Genomic DNA, 21,048 nt, shown 5'->3' on the forward strand with positions numbered 1-21,048 from the left:
CTTATTTTCGAAAGAGAAGGACGCCCATCTTTTGACACAAATCGGAAGATGAGCATCCTTCTCACAGGGTCGCCCAAATCGGCATAATCGAAAGCTGATTTTGGGCGTCCTCAACTGCTTTTCGCCGTGGGGACGACCAAAGTTCCCAGGGTGTGTCGGAGGCATAGCGAAGGCGGGACTTGGGCATGCCTAACACATGGGCACAGAAACAGAAACATACCTACAGTACCTAAATATATAAACCACCTGCAAACCTAAAGGCTATAGAAGTGGTGTACATTCAGGTACAGTGAGTATGTTGCTATTCCTGGAGGGTGCACAATTCCAAAATAAAAGTGTTGAAGTGGGATTTGAACCTGGGTCCCTTCAAAGTCCACTTCACTAACCACCAGGCTGCCCCTCTGCTGCATTGATGTCTATGTGTGTGGCCATTTTCAAAGAATGCTGCTTTACTAATGTCCATGTCCCTTGTTTTCCCCTGTTTATAATTTGGATGTTCTAGTTTGTAAAATGGATGTTCATGCTGGATGTTTCCAGTGTATGAACATCCATCTCACGTATTTTCAAACATGAAATCTTGAAATATTTCCTGTTCAAAAATGCATTTGAGATGGGCGTCTGATGTGGGACGTCCTTTCAAAAGTGCCGCTCTTTATCAACAACATAAGACTAGTATATGTGAAATAATGAAAGAGGTTGACCCAAAGATAACAAATATTCATTGAACAAAAAAGGCAATAGAGGTGAACCTTGTGAACTCCACAATATAAATGCCACACAGAAGAAAGTTCATCATTCCACACTACTCTCGTCTTCAGAAAGCCTTCAAATTATTTCAAAACAAAACCTGTTTCACCCATCAAACTTAATTCTGATAACAGGGTGTCATGATTAAGCAAATTAAACATAGCTGTTAAATACAGCTGCATCACAAAACTCTGTTGATGATGTCTATCCAATTGTATTCTTATGTCTCTTAATAGGGCATCAAGTAACATTTCAGTACTAAACTGCCTTCTAAATCTTGACTGATCATCATTTAGCAAAGCAATAATTTGAAATTTTTGCTTTAATCAATCAACTACAATTGCTTCTGAAAGTTTTGCAACAATAGGAATTTGGGATAATGGTCTACAACTAGATCCATTTTCTGGATCACTGTCTTTAGCAATGGAGTAATCAGTAAATTAACAAATTTATGTGGATACTGGCCTTCTTGGAATCACGATTTCTCCATCAGTCACCAAAGTATTTTTTTCTGGCATTTCCTTATACAACTCTCCTGAGCAGTGATCCAGAACACACCGACCTTTGCCAAATCTTTTAAGTAAGATAGAAACTTCTGCTGGACAAACCTTCTGAAAGGAATCCCACAAGCAGTCCACTAAAATTGACTGAAGCACAATATCTTCAATCATGTTTTCCTCGAGAGAACATTCCAATATAAATGTTTGATCTAAAATATTCTGCAAACTAGCCACTGTTTTAATAACCTTCTTATAAACAAGGATGCAAAAGCATCAGCACTTAAACTTTGATTGTTATTTTGCATCGGAGATGCTGACTTCACTGTTAAATGCTTAACCAACATGAACAAATCACGAGAGGATTGCTCACTTTTTCACAGTTCTCTTCATAAAATAACTAACTCTTTTTTCTACCTTAATTGCTTTCTTATATAAACTAACCTGCTTATGCCAAGCCTCTTTCGTCTCTGACTTCTCCTCCCTCCATAATCTCTCCAATCTTCTACATTCTTCTTTCACAGTCTTCAAATTATCTGAATATCAAGGTGAGGCTCTTGATATGATTCATTTTATTTTCTTCAAGGAGGATAACTCATCAATTACCTCTGACAGTGTCTGCTCCCATAATTGTGCAGAACTCTGCCCTGTATCTGTCGCCAAATCTAATCTGCATCCAACAGCATCCCAATGACCTTCCACAAAACAGACTTCTTAATCTTACTCTTGATCTGTCTGTTAATAAATAAATCTTGATTTCAATTTAAAACTACAGTATATTCTAACAAATGTTTATCAGACCACAGTAAAGGAGTACAAGTCCAGTCGCTTATTGATTCCCTTTCTTCATCGTATTTAGAGTTGCTAATAGAACCTTTTTGATTCTGGCCTTATTTACAACACAGAGCCCCAGTGAATGCAAAAATTGCATAAAATACATAGTATCGTTAGAAGAGGGAATGTCTAAATGTATATTAATATCTCCCACCAGTATCATTTGAGCAAACTGTATGGGGTCCTTCCCAAGTTCTACCTGGTGGTCGATATACCAATCAGAGTCCTATTTCCTCATGCAAAAAGAACCATTCTAAGGTAGGGATAGATGCTTTCTCTACTACAGAGTGAAAATATTATCATCAACAAGTACTCCTCCACCCTTTTATCCTAATTTAGGGTTATAAAATATTCCAAAACCTAAAGGGCACAGGGGCTGTAAGAGAGGATCATCTCAGTCGTTAGCCATATTTCAACCAGAAAAGCTAGTCCAAGATGTCAATTTCCAATTAAATCACTTGATTTTAGGATCAACTGACACAGTTAAAAAGTTATCACATTGTGTAATCCATTGTGTTCTCTCAATTACTCATAACACTGAGTTACCCTTTTTTTTTAACATTTGGATTTTGTTCACACCTTTTTCAGTAGTAGCTCAAGGTGAGCTACATTCAGGTAGAGTGGGTACTTCCCTGTCCTTGGAGAGCTCACAATCTAAGTTGGTACCAGAGGTAATGGAGGGTTAGGTGACTTGCTTAAGATCACAAGGAGTAGGACTGGGATATGAACTGACTACCTTTGGATATGAAGCCCCAGTGCTCTAACCACTAGACCACTCCTTTCCCCAAAAGGGCTTTTCAATTGATCCCAATAATTCACTCTGTCAATTATATCTGTGTTCCTATTAATTATTTCATTACAATTTATTATATTCCCAGCATTTCTCCCTCTGGGATAAATCACCTTATCTTGTTGTCTATCCAGTACACCAGAATCATAAGTCAGTCCTGTTATTTATCATGTAAGACTATTGTAAGGCTGCCCTGCTCCTTATTCAAATCTGTGCTCCTCATTGGGTAGCATAATGATGGAGGTGAATCTGTGCTTTCCCATTGGACAGCATAATAGTCCACTCCATGGATAAATCCTTCTTATCTGTTCCCTTCTCCACTACTGCCAACTCCAGACTTTGCGCCTTCTGTCTCGCTGCACCCTATGCCTGGAATAAACTTCCTGAACCCCTACGTCTTGCCCCATCCTTGGCCACCTTTAAATCTAGACTGAAAGCCCACCTCTTTAACATTGCTTTTGACTCGTAACCACTTGTAACCATTTGTAACCTCCTCTCCTTCCTGTACACATTAATTGATTTGATTTGCTTACTTTATTTCTTGTCTATTAGATTGTAAGCTCTTTGAGCAGGGACTGTCTTTCTTCTATGTTTGTGCAGCGCTGCGTACGCCTTGTAGCGCTATAGAAATGCTAAATAGTAGTAAATAGTAAGTAGATTCTGAATTGAATCACCGGTTAGATGTTGGTACAAGGGCTGTATAAAGAGGGTCCATATAAGGTCTGAATCAGTGTCTTATGCTTGGGAGGAAAAGAGATCCAAAGACAGCACCTGTCTCTCTGATTTAATGGAGACTTCTTGAGGGAGAGAGCCCAGAAAGGTTCCTCTGATATCTTGCAAAGTTGAAGCTTTTGGAGCAAAGCAGCATTCCAGCCTGCTTGTTCCACGAGGGGCCAATCTAGACATACAGGAGCTAGGAAGGAAGAACGCAGTCCTGGGTTCTAAGTCTAGAAAAAAGGAGGTATCAAAAAGGACCCTTGCTGTTCTACAGAACCCAATAACACAGTAAGAGGAAACTCAAAACACAAATCAAGGGAAGGAAAGAGTGTCCTCAAAACTATAGATAAGTAAGAAGAGAAAAGAATCAATCCCCTTCTCCATGTCTGCACATGTGTACAGGTAATGAATTGAAACTTGTGCAACTGGACAGTTTTGTTTAAAAATGTTACTTAGTACAGACTTTTAACTTTAGAACATTACACCTGAGTTTACAGGGTCTCTTTTGATTAGAAATAATACATCTTGGATCTTGGAGTTCAGTAATCCTCTTCCCAATCACAGAACACATGCTGAGGGGAGTATGGACCTGGAACTCTGTGAACTCGCTGTCTATAAGGAGTACTAATAAGAGGGGTTATTCTACAAATTCTACAATGCTTTGCAATGGTAGCTGATAAATAAGATATATTTCAAACAGGTCTGGGCTGTCAAAAGCCTAAACCTGTCAAACACAGGGGCTGGAGGTCCATGGAACCACCCCGAGCCCAAATACCCCCACCCCGAGCCAAGCGACATGGGGGCTGGAGGTCCAACCGACCTCCAGTCCCCCTGACCCCCCAGACACAAGTTTGGGGGACAGACACAAGTTCGGGGGACTGGAGATCCAGTGGGTCTCCAGCCCCCCCCCCAACCCACCCAGCATCCCCTCGACTAGAGCCCTGGTGGTCCCCCGAAGTTGTTTCTGTCCCCCAAACTTGTGTCTGGGGGGTCAGGGAGACTGGAGAGACCTCCATCCCCCTTGTCACTTGGTTTGGGGTGGGAGTATTTGGGGTCTTGTGGTTCCATGGACCTCCAGCCCCTGTGTTTGACAGGTCTAGGCTTTTGACAGCCCAGACCTGTCAAACAAGTGCAGGAGGATTGTGCCTGAGCGCACTTTACCCTATGATCAGAGATAATAGCATGCTTAAATTTGCAAGCTATTATCTCTGATCATAGGGGTGGTAAAGCCCCGCGCTGTTCCAGCGCTCTTTTTAGAGCACTGTTTGGAACAGCGCGAAGCTTTCAAACATCTGCTCTTGACTGCACTGAGGAGAAACAATGCAATCAAATAGGAGAGGGGAGGAATAGCTCAGACAGAGCCCAGTGAACTGCAGCCAGAAACTGTGTGAGAGCTAGAGACTCCAGAACTAGCCTCTGTAGGGCATGCACAGCTGGCATTGCTGCAGAAAGGGACATAGCCTGATAGCAGAGCAGAGGAGAGGTCACCTAGCAGGGAGGAAGTAGCCTGCCCTGCCAACCTAGCAGAAGCTGCATCTGAGGCAGCTTCACAGGGCTATGGTGAGCAGCAGAGGCCCAAGACTCCAACAAGAACAGTGATGTTAGGGGTCTAAGTAATGAACACTTTACCAGTCAGGAACAGTAGAGTGGTTTTGCCCACCACAGCGAGGCGGACCATCATAAGATCTTGAAATGCCTTTCAGACAGAGATATAGCTCAAGGGGAGTGGCTGCTCCCCCCACATGGATTTTGAATAAAATGGCGCCAATGCGGATCAGTTTCCCACTGATGCCTATTTTACAAAAGGCCTGCTCCCCCTGACATCAGAGCCTGGCTACGCTTCTGCTTTCAGACTAGGGCTTCCATTATGTGAAACAGACCATGTGGAGCGCTAGGCCTGCACTATTACATAACTGGCCAGACTCAAGGATTGATTAAGGTCAATTAACATTTTCAGGGGGTACCTATTTGACTGGGATGTATTAAAGAAAGACAGGAACACACTGACAAGAATACAAAAGGAGCATACACATATTCTGAGGTGTAACCACCCCATTACTGAAAAGTTAAGTTTTTGTCCTTTCTAAGAGTTGAGGGGGTGGGGTTGTAGATAAATACACAAAGAGCATTAAAAAAAATGTTTGAAGAATGGGTTTGATAGAGTGATATCCAGATTTCATAGTGGTTTGGGAAACATAAATGATATGCTGTGAACTGATTACTTATATATTTTGCTTTTACTTGTTTATTCTATTTGGTTTAATTTTTTAAAGTAACTTGGGAGTCCTTTTTCCAAGTGGCGGTAAAAGGTGGACTGCAGTGGCATCGGCACATGGGACTGCTGCATGCTGAGGCCACATTTTCCTGCAGTGGGTTAAAGTTTTTTTTTTTTTTTTTTTTTTTTAAAGGAGGCAGTAAATGGCTGTGTGCCCTGACCTGATTACCGTCGGGCATGCCCACTCCCTGCCCACCAGTGCTAGAAAATAAAAAATATTTTCTAGCACCAGAAATGGTGCACAGCAGACTTGGAACTATCTCCTCTTCGTAAAAGGGCCCCTTGGTTCTCTTATACACCTTCACCCACCAACCCTAATAAAAGCAAATAAAATCCATTAAAGATATCTCCACTTGTCTGGTATCTCTCATCACAGTTAAGAACATTAGAGTTGGCTTATTGGGTCAGACCAAGATTCCGTGCTACTTAACCTAGGGGATATGCAATGAATTTCCCCAGGTCTACCATAATGGCTTATGGAAATTTTCCTCCAGGAAGTTGTCCAAAACCTTTTTAAAACCTAGCTACACCAACTATACTTGCTCCAGCAGTGAGATCCAGAACTTAACTACACGGTGAGTGAAAAAAAAATATTGTCTCCTAATTTATTTATCTATTTGGATTTTGCTCACACCTTTCTCAGTAGTAGGTCAAGGTGAGTTACATTCAGGCACACTGGGTACTGTTTTAAATGTGCTACTATGGGACTTCACGGTTTGTCCCTAGTCTTTATACTTTTTGAAAGCGTAAACAATCGAGTTACGTTTACTCCACTCACGATTTTACGCACTTCTGTCACATTTTGCCTCAGCTGTCTCTTCTCCAAGCTGAAGAGCCCTAACCTCCTTGACCTTTCCTCATGTAAGAGTTATTCCATTCCCTTCAGTTTGGTTGCCCTTCTTTGTATTTTTATCCAGTTCCACTACATCTTTTTTGAGATATGGCGACCAGAACTGCACACAATACTCAAGGCACAGTCTCACCATAGAGTGATACAGAGGCATTATGATATTCTTTGTTTTATTCTCTGTTCTTTTCCTAATAATCGCTCTTCCTTCCAGTAACCTTAATCATTTCTTCTAGCACCAGCCCCTAACCCCTGCTTCTGGGGAAACCTCACATGATTGTAAATAATGACATCATGGAGGGGTAGCATCGTTGTTGTGCCTTGCCCTGAAAGAAAGGTTAGGGTCTCAAAGAGAAATGATCAGTGACACCTTGAGAAGACTGAGGGGAGCCCAGAACCCCTGTTCCACTGTGCCTGGCACAAGGGCCACATATATACTCACATGCACCTTGACAGAGGAACACGCATTGTACTTGGATAGATTTATGTTTACACTCTTCCACAGTCAGCATGCACAATCTGTTCTTCAGGGCCAGATAGAACTGTAAATGTTACAGAATCAGTAAGCTAGAGGTGATTAATGATAACTGCAGATGCCAAAAGAGCAAATCTTCCTTAATGGTGCTTTTCACCCTGCAATTTGTTTTAACTTTCTGCAAAGTCGGCAAAAGGTATCCATTTTCATTTAAAGTCACAAAAGACAACAACAACCTGGGTGTCCAAACTAGGTAAAACAACTTGGCACTTCTGGTGGTCAGGCAAAACAGTGTTAAAAACATGCATGCAACAATTTTACACTTTGAAATCTCCAGAGCAGGATTCAATTGGGGAAGCGGGTAATAGGGTGGAAAGGGAACGTAGCATAAGAACATAAGAAGAGAGCAGTAAACAAAGATTGACATATTTATCAATCCTCTGTTCCTTGCGGGATGATAGCAGGCAGGAGCAGAATAGCAGAAGCAGCAGACTGTGCTTATTCTGGCTCCCAATGAATGCCAATAGCTACATTATACATCTTTCCAAGTCGTTACACCAATCAAAATCCAGCTTTTCTTAAGTCAATTTAGCACTGATGAAAGGTGCCATGTTGCCAGCTGTTGGAAACTGAAGTCCTTCATTAATTCATAAATCAGGAGGTGTATGAGCAATAGTTCATAGCTGTTCTTTTATTGGCTACTCTACTGAGACTGACACCTAGGATTGTTAATGAATGTCAGATACAAACCTGGTGGCTGAAGAACCTTTAAAGTGGGTATATAAACTAGGAGTTTGTAGGAGGGTTAGGGACACATATCCACCCATTAGCCATCATTTGTGATGTGATGTGATATATTTCTTGTAAACCGGTAACTCCCTCTAAATAGAGGTTCAAAGCGGTTTAACAAACAAAAAAAAAATGAAAAGAAATTAACCAAGATTTATGACAAAAGAGTTCCCACGGCGGCCTCGCAAGACTTCCACAGAAGTCTTATATGTCTTCTTGTCCTGTGGCTATTACATGGGACACATTTTCACCAGTGACAATTTCTTCTCTTGTTGCAGTTCTTTCATCAATAAGCCCAACCACTAGTCTTTTAGATCATATTCCTTCTACTCGGATAAAAGCCACTGCAGCAGATCTTCTTCTACTTATCTTGGGTATTACTGATTCCAGTCCACGGACAAGCGTCTTGGAAAGAGGCTGTGGTTCACCTGCTTTTAAAGAAATCATCACTTTACCCTGCCCTGCCAGAAAACTTGAGACCAGTTTCTTGTGTTTTCTTTCTAAACTGACTGAAAGGTTAGTATTTTCTCAACTTCTACTACTACTACTTGACATTTCTAAAGCGCTACTAGGGTTACGCAGCGCTGTACAATTTAACATAGAAGGACAGTCCCTGCTCAAAGGAGCTTACAATCTAAAGGACAAATGTACAGTCAGTCAAATAGGGGCAGTCTAGATTTCCTGAAAGGTATAAAGGTTAGGTGCCGAAAGCAACATTGAAGAGGTGGGCTTTGAGCAAGGATTTGAAGATGGGTAGGGAGGGGGCTTAGCATTCTTCTGTTCTCCACCTTCAGCAGGCCAGCTTTAGGCATTTCAATAGTACTGAAGCTGTTTTTAAATGATTATTAAGTGATTTACATTCTATACTTGATAAAGGGAATCTTTGCCTGGTCATTTCTTTGGATCTCTCAGCTGCTTTTGATTTGTTAGTCACTCTCTTCTGCTAGAATGGCTATCATCTATAGGGTTGGCTGGTTCTGTCCTGTCCTGGTTTTCTTCTTTTCTCAGTAATTGTTCGTTTAAGGTTAGTACCTCTAGAGGTATGTCCCAGTCCCATATTATCACATGTGGTGTCCCACAAGGCTCTATATTATCACCTGTTCTTTTAAATATTTTTCTTAGCCCTTTTGCTACTCTTCTACAATCATTTAATATTAAAATGTATTTCTACGCAGACAATATCTTACTTCTGCTGCCAACTTCCCCTACGCAAATTGACTTCATGAATATTCATTGTGGGTATCTTGAAAACCTGACTGGCTGAGGTGCCTTCAGGACCAGGTTTGGGAACCATTGACTTAGGGTGAGAAAATATGGTCATGTTAAACCACTGTTAATCAAGTTAAACTGGTTGTCTGTTTCTTTTCATGTTTCATTCAAGATACTTTGTTTAGCTCATAGTGCTTTCTATACTGGCCTATCACCTTATCTTTCTTCATTAACTATCCCCTATATACCGTATTGTGCTCTGAGATCTCTTGATGCACATAGGTTAGTACTTCCCAAGCCTAAACAGGCTCATTATGAAGGAAAACTCCTCTATTTTAATGTAAGGCAAAAAAAAAAAAGAAAGATAAAAGACCTATAACTCCTTTCCCTTTGTCCGGGGACTAAACAAGTACCCAAGATCCACCCTCTTCAGTGCTTGGCAAAAAGGAGGCAAACAACCAAAACAACTAAGAAAACAAGAATTGCCCTAAGCCTAAGGGGTCAAGTCAAAGATCCATCAAGCCCAGTATTCTGTTTCCAATCCAGGTCACAAATACTTGGCAGGATCACAAAAAGTAGATAGATTTCATGTTGCTTATCTACAGGGATAAGCAATATATTTCATTAAGTTCATCTTAATAATGGTTTATGGACTTTTTTCCAGGAAGTTGTCCAAACTTTCTTCAAACCTCTCCAGCAACAAATTCCCCAGCTCAATTATGCATTACATGAAAAAATATTTTCTCCAGTTTGTTTTAAATGCACTATGTAGTAACTTCACTGCATTCTCCTCAGTCTGCACATTTTAAAAGAATAAACAAGTGATATACATTTACCTGTTCTACTCCACCCATTATTTTATAGACCTCTATCACCTCTCCTTTCAGTCACCTCCAAGTTGAACAGCCTCAGTCTCTCAGCCTTGCCTCATAGGGAAATCATTCCATTAACTTTATTATTGTGGTCATCTCTCTTTTTCCTTTACCCCAAGACTGATATAGTGCTTAGGGCCCAGCCTCCACATGGTCTGAGACTCCCAGCTGTAGGGCTCTCAGCCTGCCTCTGGGCAGCAAAAGAGAAATGCAGGAAGACAATATTTCCCCCATATCCTCTTAACTACCTACCCTTCCGGAAATCATTAAAAACACATCTGTTCAAGCAAGCCTACCTAAATGAACCAAACTAATCCTATGAACCCATTTAACCAAACACTTGCACATCTCTACCCACCTATATCTTCTATTATTCTGCTTTATTTAACTTATATTTTCCCTATCAAGTTTCACTATCAATAACCTGTAATCCCTATTGCTATGTAAGCCGCATTGAACCTGCTTTGAGTGGGAAAGTGTGGGGTACAAATGTAATAATAAATAAATAACAACAACCATTTCTAAAGCGCTACTAGGGTTACGCAGCGCTGTACAATTCAAACATAGAAGGACAGTCCCTGCTCAAAGAGCTTACAATCTAAAAGACAAGAGAACAATCTAAAGACAAGTGAACAATCTAGAGGACGAGTGAGCAGTTAAATAAATTTATCATAGCTCCACCTATATACATTTTTCAAATAGGGAAAGCCACCTACATCAGGTGTGTCAAACTCATTTCAATATAGGGCTGCAATGGGGGGGGGGGGGGGGGGAAAGAATATGTAAGTGGATTTACTAACCCAGGAGGGGGGTGGGGTGGGGAGAGGAAGTCCTTGGATGTTGTGGCCAACTGGGTATGGGTACATTTATGTGCCTACCCCATAAGCATCCACTGTCTCCCCTCCCCAGCTTCTTCCTCTCTCAGTGTTGTTCAAAGTACTAGGTCAAAGTACTTAAATAAAAGTTAAAATGAAAGTAAAAAAGTTATTGCCTAATATAATACTTTTTGAGTAAAAAGTAAAGGTACTGCAACTATAATGAATGCAACTATTATTAATGTTTTTAACTCAGCAACTTTATTGCTCTAAAATTTTACTTTTAGTAAGACTAAAAGTGCACATGTGAGTCAATAATCCAACACAGCTAAAAGGTGTTCAATAACTGTACTAGCAGGGAGTAGATTTTTCAGTCTAAAAACAAGTTCCTTCAAATCAGGCTAAGTTGCAATATTACTTATGTCTTCTGACTAGGTCTGCAGGTATTGACCAAGGGAATCTTTGTCTGAAATGCTTGAGTTCCATATAGCAAAGAATACTTTCATCATCACTGTCATCACTCTTCCCTTTAAACTGAGCAGGAGTCCTGCAACTTCATTGCTGCCAGTGGATGGTAGTGCTTCAATATTGTGTTTGCAATTGCTAGGGACAAGCAGGATCCCTGGAGTCTTGCAGAGCTTGCTTGTCCCTCACTATTGAAAATCTGATAGAAAAACAGCACCCTCCGCTGGCAGAACTGTAGGTGGAGGACTCCCGCTCAGTTTAGAGGGTACGGTGTTTGTCATTATCATCTGCGTTAATAGTGTTGTCTAATTGCATCTTCATCTTCGTTATCATCATCGTGCTATCCAATTACAGAGACGGCTTTCTCAAAGTTGTAATCATTGTCTGTTGTTCTAATAACATTTAGTTTGATGGCAAAATCTGTTTTAAATGCGAAGTAAAGCAACAATGTCAAATGTGTGAGAACCTTTCAGTTTTGAGGCAGACAAACAGACTTCCTCTCTAAAGACTCAATCCAGCGAACAGTCACCCCAATGTAAAACTTTCCATGGGATGACCAGAAGTCTGTTATGGTAGAGACATGTTTGCTCACAAAGAATTGTATCCAGCTTCAGTTTCATCTTCACTTCAAAGTGACCTAAAATAATCTAATGTAATCTGGACATTTATATTCCGCTTTACCTATAAAGGCTCACAACAGATCCCAAAACCAAGGAATATGTGAACAAATCCCACCAAAATACAATAGAATTAACCAGAAAAGACCTAACTTCCAGCCAACAAAATTCATTAAATATTTGTTAAACAAAAGAGCTTTTATCGCCTTTTTAAAGCTATAATAGCAAATGATCTCTCTTATCTCCTTGAGTAATTTGTTTCAAAGCTCAAGGCCCCGGTCAATTATAGATCTCATCACTGTTTGGCTGGAGACCAGTAACCAATTCAACAAACACAAGCAACTCCACTGTTCTCATAGGCTATATTCAGTGAACAGCAAAATTTAAGATGAAATAATCCACTACTGTTTGTATGATGAGGTTTACTATAGCAAGATTCTGTTCTCATAAATTAATAAGTACATAACTATTGCCTTACTGGGACAGACCAAAGGTCCATCAAGCCTAGCATCCTGTTTCCAATCCTGAAGCGCTGATGGTGATGCCATTAGATTGTAAGCTGTTCGAGCAGGGACTGTCCTTCTATGTTATATTGTACAGCGCTGCGTAACCCTAGTAGTGCTTTAGAAATGTCAAATAGTAGTAGTAGTAGTAGTAGGTGGTCTTTCTTCGGCCATTATATTGGGCCTTCAGGCCCCTGCCAAGGCTTTCCCAATGCATCTGGACATTCAGGACCTCATCATGGCCGAATGATCAGTTCCTGACATGAGCTTTTGGATGGGGAGTTCCATGGGCCATTTGTACCCTCTGGTGGTGGAGGAGAAAGATAAGCTCTCCCTTCTGAAGGTTGATTCGTTGGTGACTGTGGTGACCAAAAAGACAACCCTTCCGGAGGAAGGTGGAATTGCCTTGAAGGATCTGCAGGATAGGAAGCTGGAACAGGCCCTGAAACAGGCCTTTGAGGTGGCAGCACTGGATTTCCAGGCATCAGTCTGCAGTTCCTTTGTAGTGCGGGCCTGTCTTCAATGGCACTAGTGTACAACAGCATCCAGGTCAGGTAATGTTTTTCAGCTGGAGGCAGGGTTGGCTTACCTGGCGGACAGAGTCTATGACATGTTTTGGGCATTTGCTAAGGGCATGTCGTTGACTGCAGCCACCCATCGCCAGCTGTGGCTGCGTAATTGTTGGAGGATGCGGCATCTAAGGCACGCTTGGTGAAGCTGCCCTTTCGGGGGTGGCAGCTGTTGGGTGAAGATCTCAGCAAACTAGTCAAGGAACTCGGGGAAGTGAAGCCGCGAGGAGGTTGCCAGAGGACAAGCCTTGCTTAGGAGGCCACGGGAGACCATGGGCTTGGCGCAGCAAAAATTCCAGAAAAGATCCCAGTTCAGTGAGAGATTGCATTTTGTGGCCTGGCAGCCTTCCTTTTGAGGTGACAAGAAATCAGTAGGACAGGCAGGACGGTTGGTGGCTGCCTCTAGGCAATCCCAATGATGCCATGCCGGCTCTCTTTCCCATTAAGATTGAAGGACGCCTTATGGAGTTTCGGGGAGAGTAGGCTAAGATTACATCGAATCAGTGGGTCCTTGACATCCTTCAAGATGGCTACAAGCTGGAGTTCTCCCACCCGGTCTCTCCTCGCTTTTTGTGGTTCCCTTGTCGGGGGTGGTCAAGGCAGCCCAGGTTCAAGGCACCCTCGATAGATTGTTGGCTCTGCAGGCCATCGTTCTCATCCTTCCTGCCGAGCAGGGATTGGGGCATTACTCCATTTACTTCATAGTTTCCAAGAAGGAGGGCTCGGTGCATCCTGTGTTAGCTCTCTAAGGGATGAATCGCTGTCTGAGTCCCTTACTTTGGCATGGAGATTCTGTGGTTGGTCCTGGCGGGAGAGTTTTCTTACCGCGCTCAATCTCAAGGAGGCATATCTGCATGTGCCTATCTTATCTTCTCATCAGCAGTTACTGTTCAGTGTCATGCCTTTCAGCTTGGCCATGGCACCGCAAACCTTTTCCAAGGTCCTGGTCATTTCCAAGGTGGCGGCTTTTTTCAGCGTCAGCAGATAAGGGTCCACCCATACCTGGATGACTGGCTGATCGGGGTGTATTTCTTCCAGGATGGAGTGGCTGTGACAAACTCAGTCATCTCTCTTCTTCAGGCATTGAGCTGGGTGGCCAATTTTGACAAGAGTCGGTTGCTCCCCTCCGAGCGGCTGGAATACCTGGGGGTCCTGTTCGACACATATCAGGAATGAGTCTTTCTGACAGATGTCAGAAAGCAGAAGCTTATGAGACATATTCGTTCCCTGCTCTGGTGCGATCACCCACATGCCTGAGACTATGTACAAGTGTTGGGATCTATGACAGCAGTCTCTCTTGGCACGGCGGTCTTCAGTCTCCGAGGACTACATGATTCATCTGCCTTGGACTGCAGCAGCTAGGAAGAGCATGGCGTGATGGTTAACACCTCAGCATCTGACGCAGGGATTTCCCTTTCCAATCTTGCGCTGTTTGGTAGTGATGACGGATGACAGCCTGACAGGATGGAGAACGCACTTCAAACTCGGTTACCCAGGGAACCTGGTCTACGGAGGAGTCCCGGTGACCAATCAATCGTTTGGAGCTTCGAGCAGTGCACAGTGCACAGGTTGAATGTGCTCCCCTTCTGGGGGGGGGGGGGGGGGTTCTCCAGTGCCAATTCTCTCAGACAATGCCAGGGCGGTGGCATACATCAACAAACAGGGGGGCATCATAGCTGGCTGCTGGCTTTGGAGGCCAGTTGAATGATGGACTGGGTAAGGAGACATCTTCACTGCTCGTTGGTGGCGCACATAGTGGGCTCACTCAGTGTGGAGGCTGACTTCCTCAGCAGGCATTCTGTCTATCTGGGAGAGTGGGAGTTATCCAACGAGGCATTTCTTCTAGTCTGACGGCATTGGGGGGTGCCGGTACAAGATCTGAAGGCCACCAGGGCAAATGCCAAGGCTACAGGTTTTTTCAGCTGGAGGTGGGAGCCAGGCCCATTAGGCTTGGATGCTGTCCTGCAGGTATGGCCTCAGGGCTTGATGTATGCATTCCTGCTGTAGCCAATGATAGGATGGCTGTTGCGGCGGGTGGCAGAACACCCAGGCCGAGTGATTCTCATGACCACAGACTGGACACGTAGGCCATGGTACACTGACCTTGTCTGCCTGCTCGACGGGGAGCCACTTCAGTTTTGTCAGGAGTGGGGGCTTCTGCAGCAGGGTTCGATTCTCATGGAGGTTCACTCCCCCTTTGGTCTTACGGCTTGGACCTTGAAAGGTCTCGGATGAGAAAGAAAGGCTATTCAGAGGCCGTCATTATGGTATTGCTTCAGGCCAGGAAATGGTCTACAAGCGCTGCTCATGCTCAGGTATGGGCACATTTGAGAGTTGGTACGCAGAGTAGGGTGCGGATCCTTTTTCAGCTTCGGTGGGGTGCATTTTGGTCTTAATGCAAGAGGGAGTCCATAAGGGCTTGGCTTTGGCCTCTTTGAAGGTGCAGGTGGCAGCACTGGCTTATTTTCATGGCCGGTTGCAGAATTCGTAGCTGGCAGCCCATTCTGATGTGGTGTATTTTTGGAAGGGGGTGGGGCGACTGTGTCTCCCCTTTCAAGCTACTTTTCTGGACTGGAATCTGAACCTCATTCTTTGAGCATTACAAGTCTCTGTTCGAGTCACTTCGGAAGGCATCACTGAAGGATCTCATCTTGAAGATGGTGTTCCTGGTGGTGATTGCATTGGTGTGGCAGGTGTCAGAGTTGCAGGCCGTTTCCTGCAGAGACCTGTCTACATCAAAACAGTAAAATCGTTCTTACCAAAGATGGTATTGGCTTTTCATGTGAATCAGTCGGTGGACCGTCCATCATTCCGGAAGGAGGATGTGGGTCCACAGTTTGCTTCTTTGAAGATAATGGTCATGCACCAGGTTCTTATGTGGTATCTGGAGGTCACAAATGACTTCAGAAAATCGGACAGATTATTTGTCCTATCTGGCAAACAGAGATTGGGCTTGATGGCCTTGAAGATTTCTATAGCATATTGGCTCAAGGAAACAGTGGCGGCGGCATATTTGTTGGTGGGCAAACAGCTTCTGGCAGTGATACAAGCACACTTAACTCGGCACAAGGAGATTCTGTGAGTGGAAGCTTCAGCGGTGGCCATCTAATGGGCGATGACATGGGCTTCTTTGCATACCTTCACTAGACACTACAGGGTGGATGAGGCAGCAAGTGAGGACATTGCTTTCGGCTCTGCAATTCTAAAGTTGGCAGGGCTGGATTCCCACCCGACATAGGGGGTGTTTGGGGACATCCCACTCATCCTGGAATAGCAGGAAGATACATAATGGAAGGAGAAATTAGGCCTTACCTGATAGTTTTCTTTCCATTAGTTCTTCATACTATTCTAGGAGCCCTTTCCTTTTCTGTGCTAACTGCACTGCGGGTTGGCTTGACTGACTGGTGTCTGCTTCACTTGGTCGTCTTTTGGGGGTTGCGGGTCCGGTTCATGAACCTCTTGGTGTGTTGGTCCAGTGGGCTTTTACCTCCCGAGGTCCTTTTGCCTTTTCCTTTTCTGTTGTTCCACAGGCTCTGGGATTTGGTGATCCTGCTTGTGTAGTACGTACTGAAGGTATGAGCTGGCGGTCTGGTGTTATTAGGCTGCAGCTCAACTCTGGATTCTCTACCTTCACCTGCTGGTCGATGGACATGACTATCCCACTCATCCTGGAATAGTGTGAAGAACTAATGGGAAGAAAATTATCAGTAAGACCCAATTTCTCCTTCCTTCTTCTCCCCCCACAGTCAAGAATCTACCCTCTCTTTCCTTCCCTTGCCACTTGGTCTTGCATCATTATTCCAACCTTCACCCATCTGGTATTTGGATTATGAGAATATCCAGGAATCGGTGCTGACCGGTAGTACTATCTAGTTAGCAGCAATATTCAGGCCACTAGCCTTTTTGCTGTCCTAGCTTTATTCAGTTAGCTCTCTGCTTAGAAGTCTGAATATCAGTGCTAACCTGATAATCTCTTGCATCACCCACGGAGCACCCCAGCACTGTTCAGATAATGCCAAGACAATCAGAGAAAATATTCAGCAGCATTATTTGGTTAGTGACACTGAATATTTTGCAGGCTGGCACTTATTCAGTCATCAGCATCTGTTAACTGGAGTAGTGTCTTTTAAAATCAGCTGAAAAGAAAGAGTTGTGGCCCTGAGTCCCTGCATGCCACAAAAACCCTGTTTGTGCTGCTCCCTCTGACAAAGAAAAGGATACATATGAGGAGGTAGGAGCTCTGGATTATCATTTTGTGTATTGCCACTGCATGTCCCCAGAGATGGGGCAGTGGCAGGAGAGAGAGGAGGTGAGAATGCTGGCCCAGGGGCGTTACTGCCTGCATATTCTTTAGAAGACTGGAGAAGAAAACAGGTAGTGGGGACAGTGGCAGTGGATCATAAAAAAAGGTCACAGAGGGCTGCAAACAAACCACAGGATGAATGTTTGACACCCCTAGCCTACATAATCGTTCCCCTCTTGATTACATTTCTTTTAGATGCAGAGGAAATAGTTGTTTATCAACACCATCTTCTTTACCAGTATTATAGAATGGGATACTCTGAACTTCTGCAGTTAACAAGAGCCCCATTTTAATGGTTGGGCCGCACTGGGTTTTGTTCACTACTACCCAGGGGGTCTTTTTCTGTTTTAGTAGATCCCTGCACCCTTCCCCCCCCCCTCCACCACCACCAGTGTATCACTCTTAATAGTAACCATGACTTGCTCCCCACTTAGGGGCTGTGAATGCTACCCCTACACCACCTCAAAACACAGCCAACCTGTGGTGCAGAAGGCCTGATCCAGGAAGCAAACCAAGTACCCTCTGCATGCCACTATACAACACTGTCAATCAGCACTGGGCTGGCCATATTTATTTTTTCTAGGGCTGAGGCACTATTTGATATGTACTTACTGCCTGGCTGGAGAAATGATACAAGAAGCACAAGCTGGTCAAAAGAAAAAAAAAAAGAAATGCTACACTGTGCTCTCTTGATGTCAAAGTCCAAATAAAGGAAGTGGAGTCAATTAATAAAAAAGGAACCAGATGATTCTTTATTGTACTTCAGCAGTTGAAAACAAGGAAGAACCCAACATAGCTATGTTTTGGCGCGACATGTGCCTGCTTCAGGGGTAAACACTTCTAAAACCAATCCAACATAAATGCCTGATCTCTGCAACACAACAAAACTAAAATACGTAATGGACATAACACAACTCTTCCGCTGTACAATTCCCTAGTGTGGCTGTGCCACATGAACTCTACCTTACCACAACATCACATCGTATTTGTTTACACCGAGGTCTACAAATGCCTCTCTGGTACTATGCAAGCCACATTGAGCCTGCAAATAGGTGGGAAAATGTGGGATACAAATGAAAAACAAATAAATAAATAAAAACATGAAAGAATAATAAATATAGAAAAGTAACTACATCAATAAATATAATATCTAAAGTAATAAAATAATGAGTAGGTATAAAATCAACTTATAAAAACACCTTATAAGAACACCAAAGATAAAACTACAAGGGGCATATTAACTGTACCATTCATTTGAAGTAACAAATCCAAGAATAATGGCTAAGTTTAGGATTATACTTTTGCCAATAAATGATCCTATGTAAAAACTTAATACGCATTCTCTAAACACAAGAGAGGAAAAGAAGGCAATCTGTTCAGCTAATATAGCATACCTTGTTTAGAGATAATTCGATATGACAAATGAGAATACAATACTGGTTCTGTGTTCAAAGGTTGCTTGTCAGCAGCTAATGCAATGCTCCATGAGTAAAATGCACTGGAAAAGTAAATAAATGAGTAACAATACATTGTCCTGTGTTGGTCATAATGCAAAAAAGAAAAAAAAATCATGCCTTCAGAGGTTTGTTTTGTAACAGCAAAATGTATGTACTGTGTACTAAATGATATGAATAGAAAACATGGTTGGGAAACAAAAGTCATATATATATAAATGTAAATATATCTAAAAAAAATCTTTAAAAAGTACCTTATAGAAGACTGAATATGAAGCACAATCAATGAACTGAATTAGGGATTACTGACTATAAATTTGCATGAATCAGTGCCGAATGTAGAGACAATAAAAAAATTGTTTGACTATTTACTTAAAAATAATAATAGACACTTGCATCGGCACGGTGCTACATATCGAATCTCAGTAAGAGTGAAGAACTGACTCTGAGATAAAACTTTTTTTCTGAAAGAAGGTAAAAGGGACACAAAAAATGATGCATGCAATAATAATGGCACTTCCTGTTTACTTAATATTCAAGAGTACTAACGTTATTTAAAAAAGGGGAGTACAGAGACACTACAATAAACCTTGATAACATAACTCAATAGTCCCTGAAAACTTGAAATAGATGAACAAATTGACACATCATGCTGATTAAAACATTGCTTCTCTGGGAAATGGATAATAAGAAGTGATGACTATGAAGTATATCTAAAAAACTTTGCTTAGTAAACGATCAAAACCTGCATATGAACAATGAACTATTAAGTGGAACGATCAGTGCCAAGTGTAAAAACATAGTTTAGAAATTAACTTAAAGAAGGTAAAAAACACAACTGCGCTGAATGGCACACAGCATCTTGCTGAGAGTAAATAGCTGACTCTCGAATAGAATGATTTAAAAGAAGGAAAAAGGCGTGAAAAATTATGTGTGCTGTGAATGAATAATAATGACACTTCCTGTATGCATAATGAACATAAATATGCTAGTCTCTTCAAAAAGGATAACGGAAACGCTGCAAGAGAAGTTGGGTTCTGTAGGTTTGAAGCAAACAAACAACTCCTGCAAATAAACCAGTTCACAACTAGGGACCAACAAAATGTAAAGAAAGCAGGTGACGGCAAAGTGAGCTGTGGAAAATGAAATGCAAATTAATGTCTGAAATTTGGATATAATACATCTAAACTGCTCATTAATATATAACTTTGACTACTGAAACAATCAGAAATTAGGGAAAAAAATGAAAAAAAAAGAAAAATCTGAACTTGAAAGAAAAAATGACTAGAAGAGGCATATGGCGTGGAATATATATATATATATATATATATATATATATATATATATATATATATGTCTATAACCACATCTATAGAAGTCTATATGAGAATACTGAGTGACAAATATCAGAGTGAAAGTGAACTGAAAAACGCTGAGCTGTGATACATGAGAATGTGTTGGTCTTTAAAGGAGTGATCAAGTAGGGTGTGCGTCGCAAACATGTCTAAAAAATGTGAAGATAAATAAACGTGTAGTAATTGTAAATATAAAAAATATATTAAACTTAATTAAATAGCCAAAAGAAAAACTGGCTGTCTGGTGATGATAACTTGAGCAAAAACAAAGTAAACCCTATTATACGGAAAAATGAGCATAAGGACAGATAAAGAAGAAAAACAGTGATCATTGAAAGATCTGATTAGACCTAAAAATAACTAATATAAAACACTGAAGGACAAATGCCTACTAGATTGTGTACGAGTTCAACATAAGAGTAACGTTTAAAAATAACCTGAAAAAAAATCTGACATTATGTAGAAAACCCCCAAAACTGTGTAATAAATAAATAAATAAATAAATAAATAAGATATATTTTAGACAATCTTGAAAAGTGACGTATGTTGTACACATAATTGAATAAACATTGAGCACTATTTTACCCGTGGAAATGTGTTCAAAAATTATCCTTTATACCAGAGAGAGCGCAAGTGTGAGAGGCTCTCTTTCAGGTTTGCTCTTCTACCTGTGTCACTTACCAGCAAGTTGACTGTGCAGCTCATGCAATAAGCTTTGTTATCATCATTCATCACTGCCCTGTAATCCAGGAGTCTCTCCAACAAGCCCGTTACCAAGGCAACAAAGTTCTCCCCAGGTTTGACCAGCTGGGGATGTTTCTTGCAGCAGCTGAGGAGGCTGAGAGACCAGAATTGGAAAAAAGAAAATAAAGTTAGAGCTTCTATTTTAGAGGACAAATTATCGTTACACAGCAG

General features: G+C 41.9%; 1 protein-coding gene across 1 annotated transcript in view; it reads right to left on the reverse strand.

Moving 5' to 3' along the window:
* Nucleotides 1-21,048, reverse strand: part of LOC115461208 (dedicator of cytokinesis protein 2-like) — a 1,592,043-nt gene that overhangs the window by 211,548 nt on the left and 1,359,447 nt on the right. Inside the window, 1 exon segment of the mRNA XM_030190877.1 lies at nt 20,815-20,971. Coding sequence (XP_030046737.1) covers nt 20,815-20,971 — 157 coding nt within the window.

This window comes from Microcaecilia unicolor, chromosome 2 (genome assembly GCF_901765095.1).
Source record: "Microcaecilia unicolor chromosome 2, aMicUni1.1, whole genome shotgun sequence".
Lineage (NCBI taxonomy): Eukaryota > Metazoa > Chordata > Amphibia > Gymnophiona > Siphonopidae > Microcaecilia > Microcaecilia unicolor.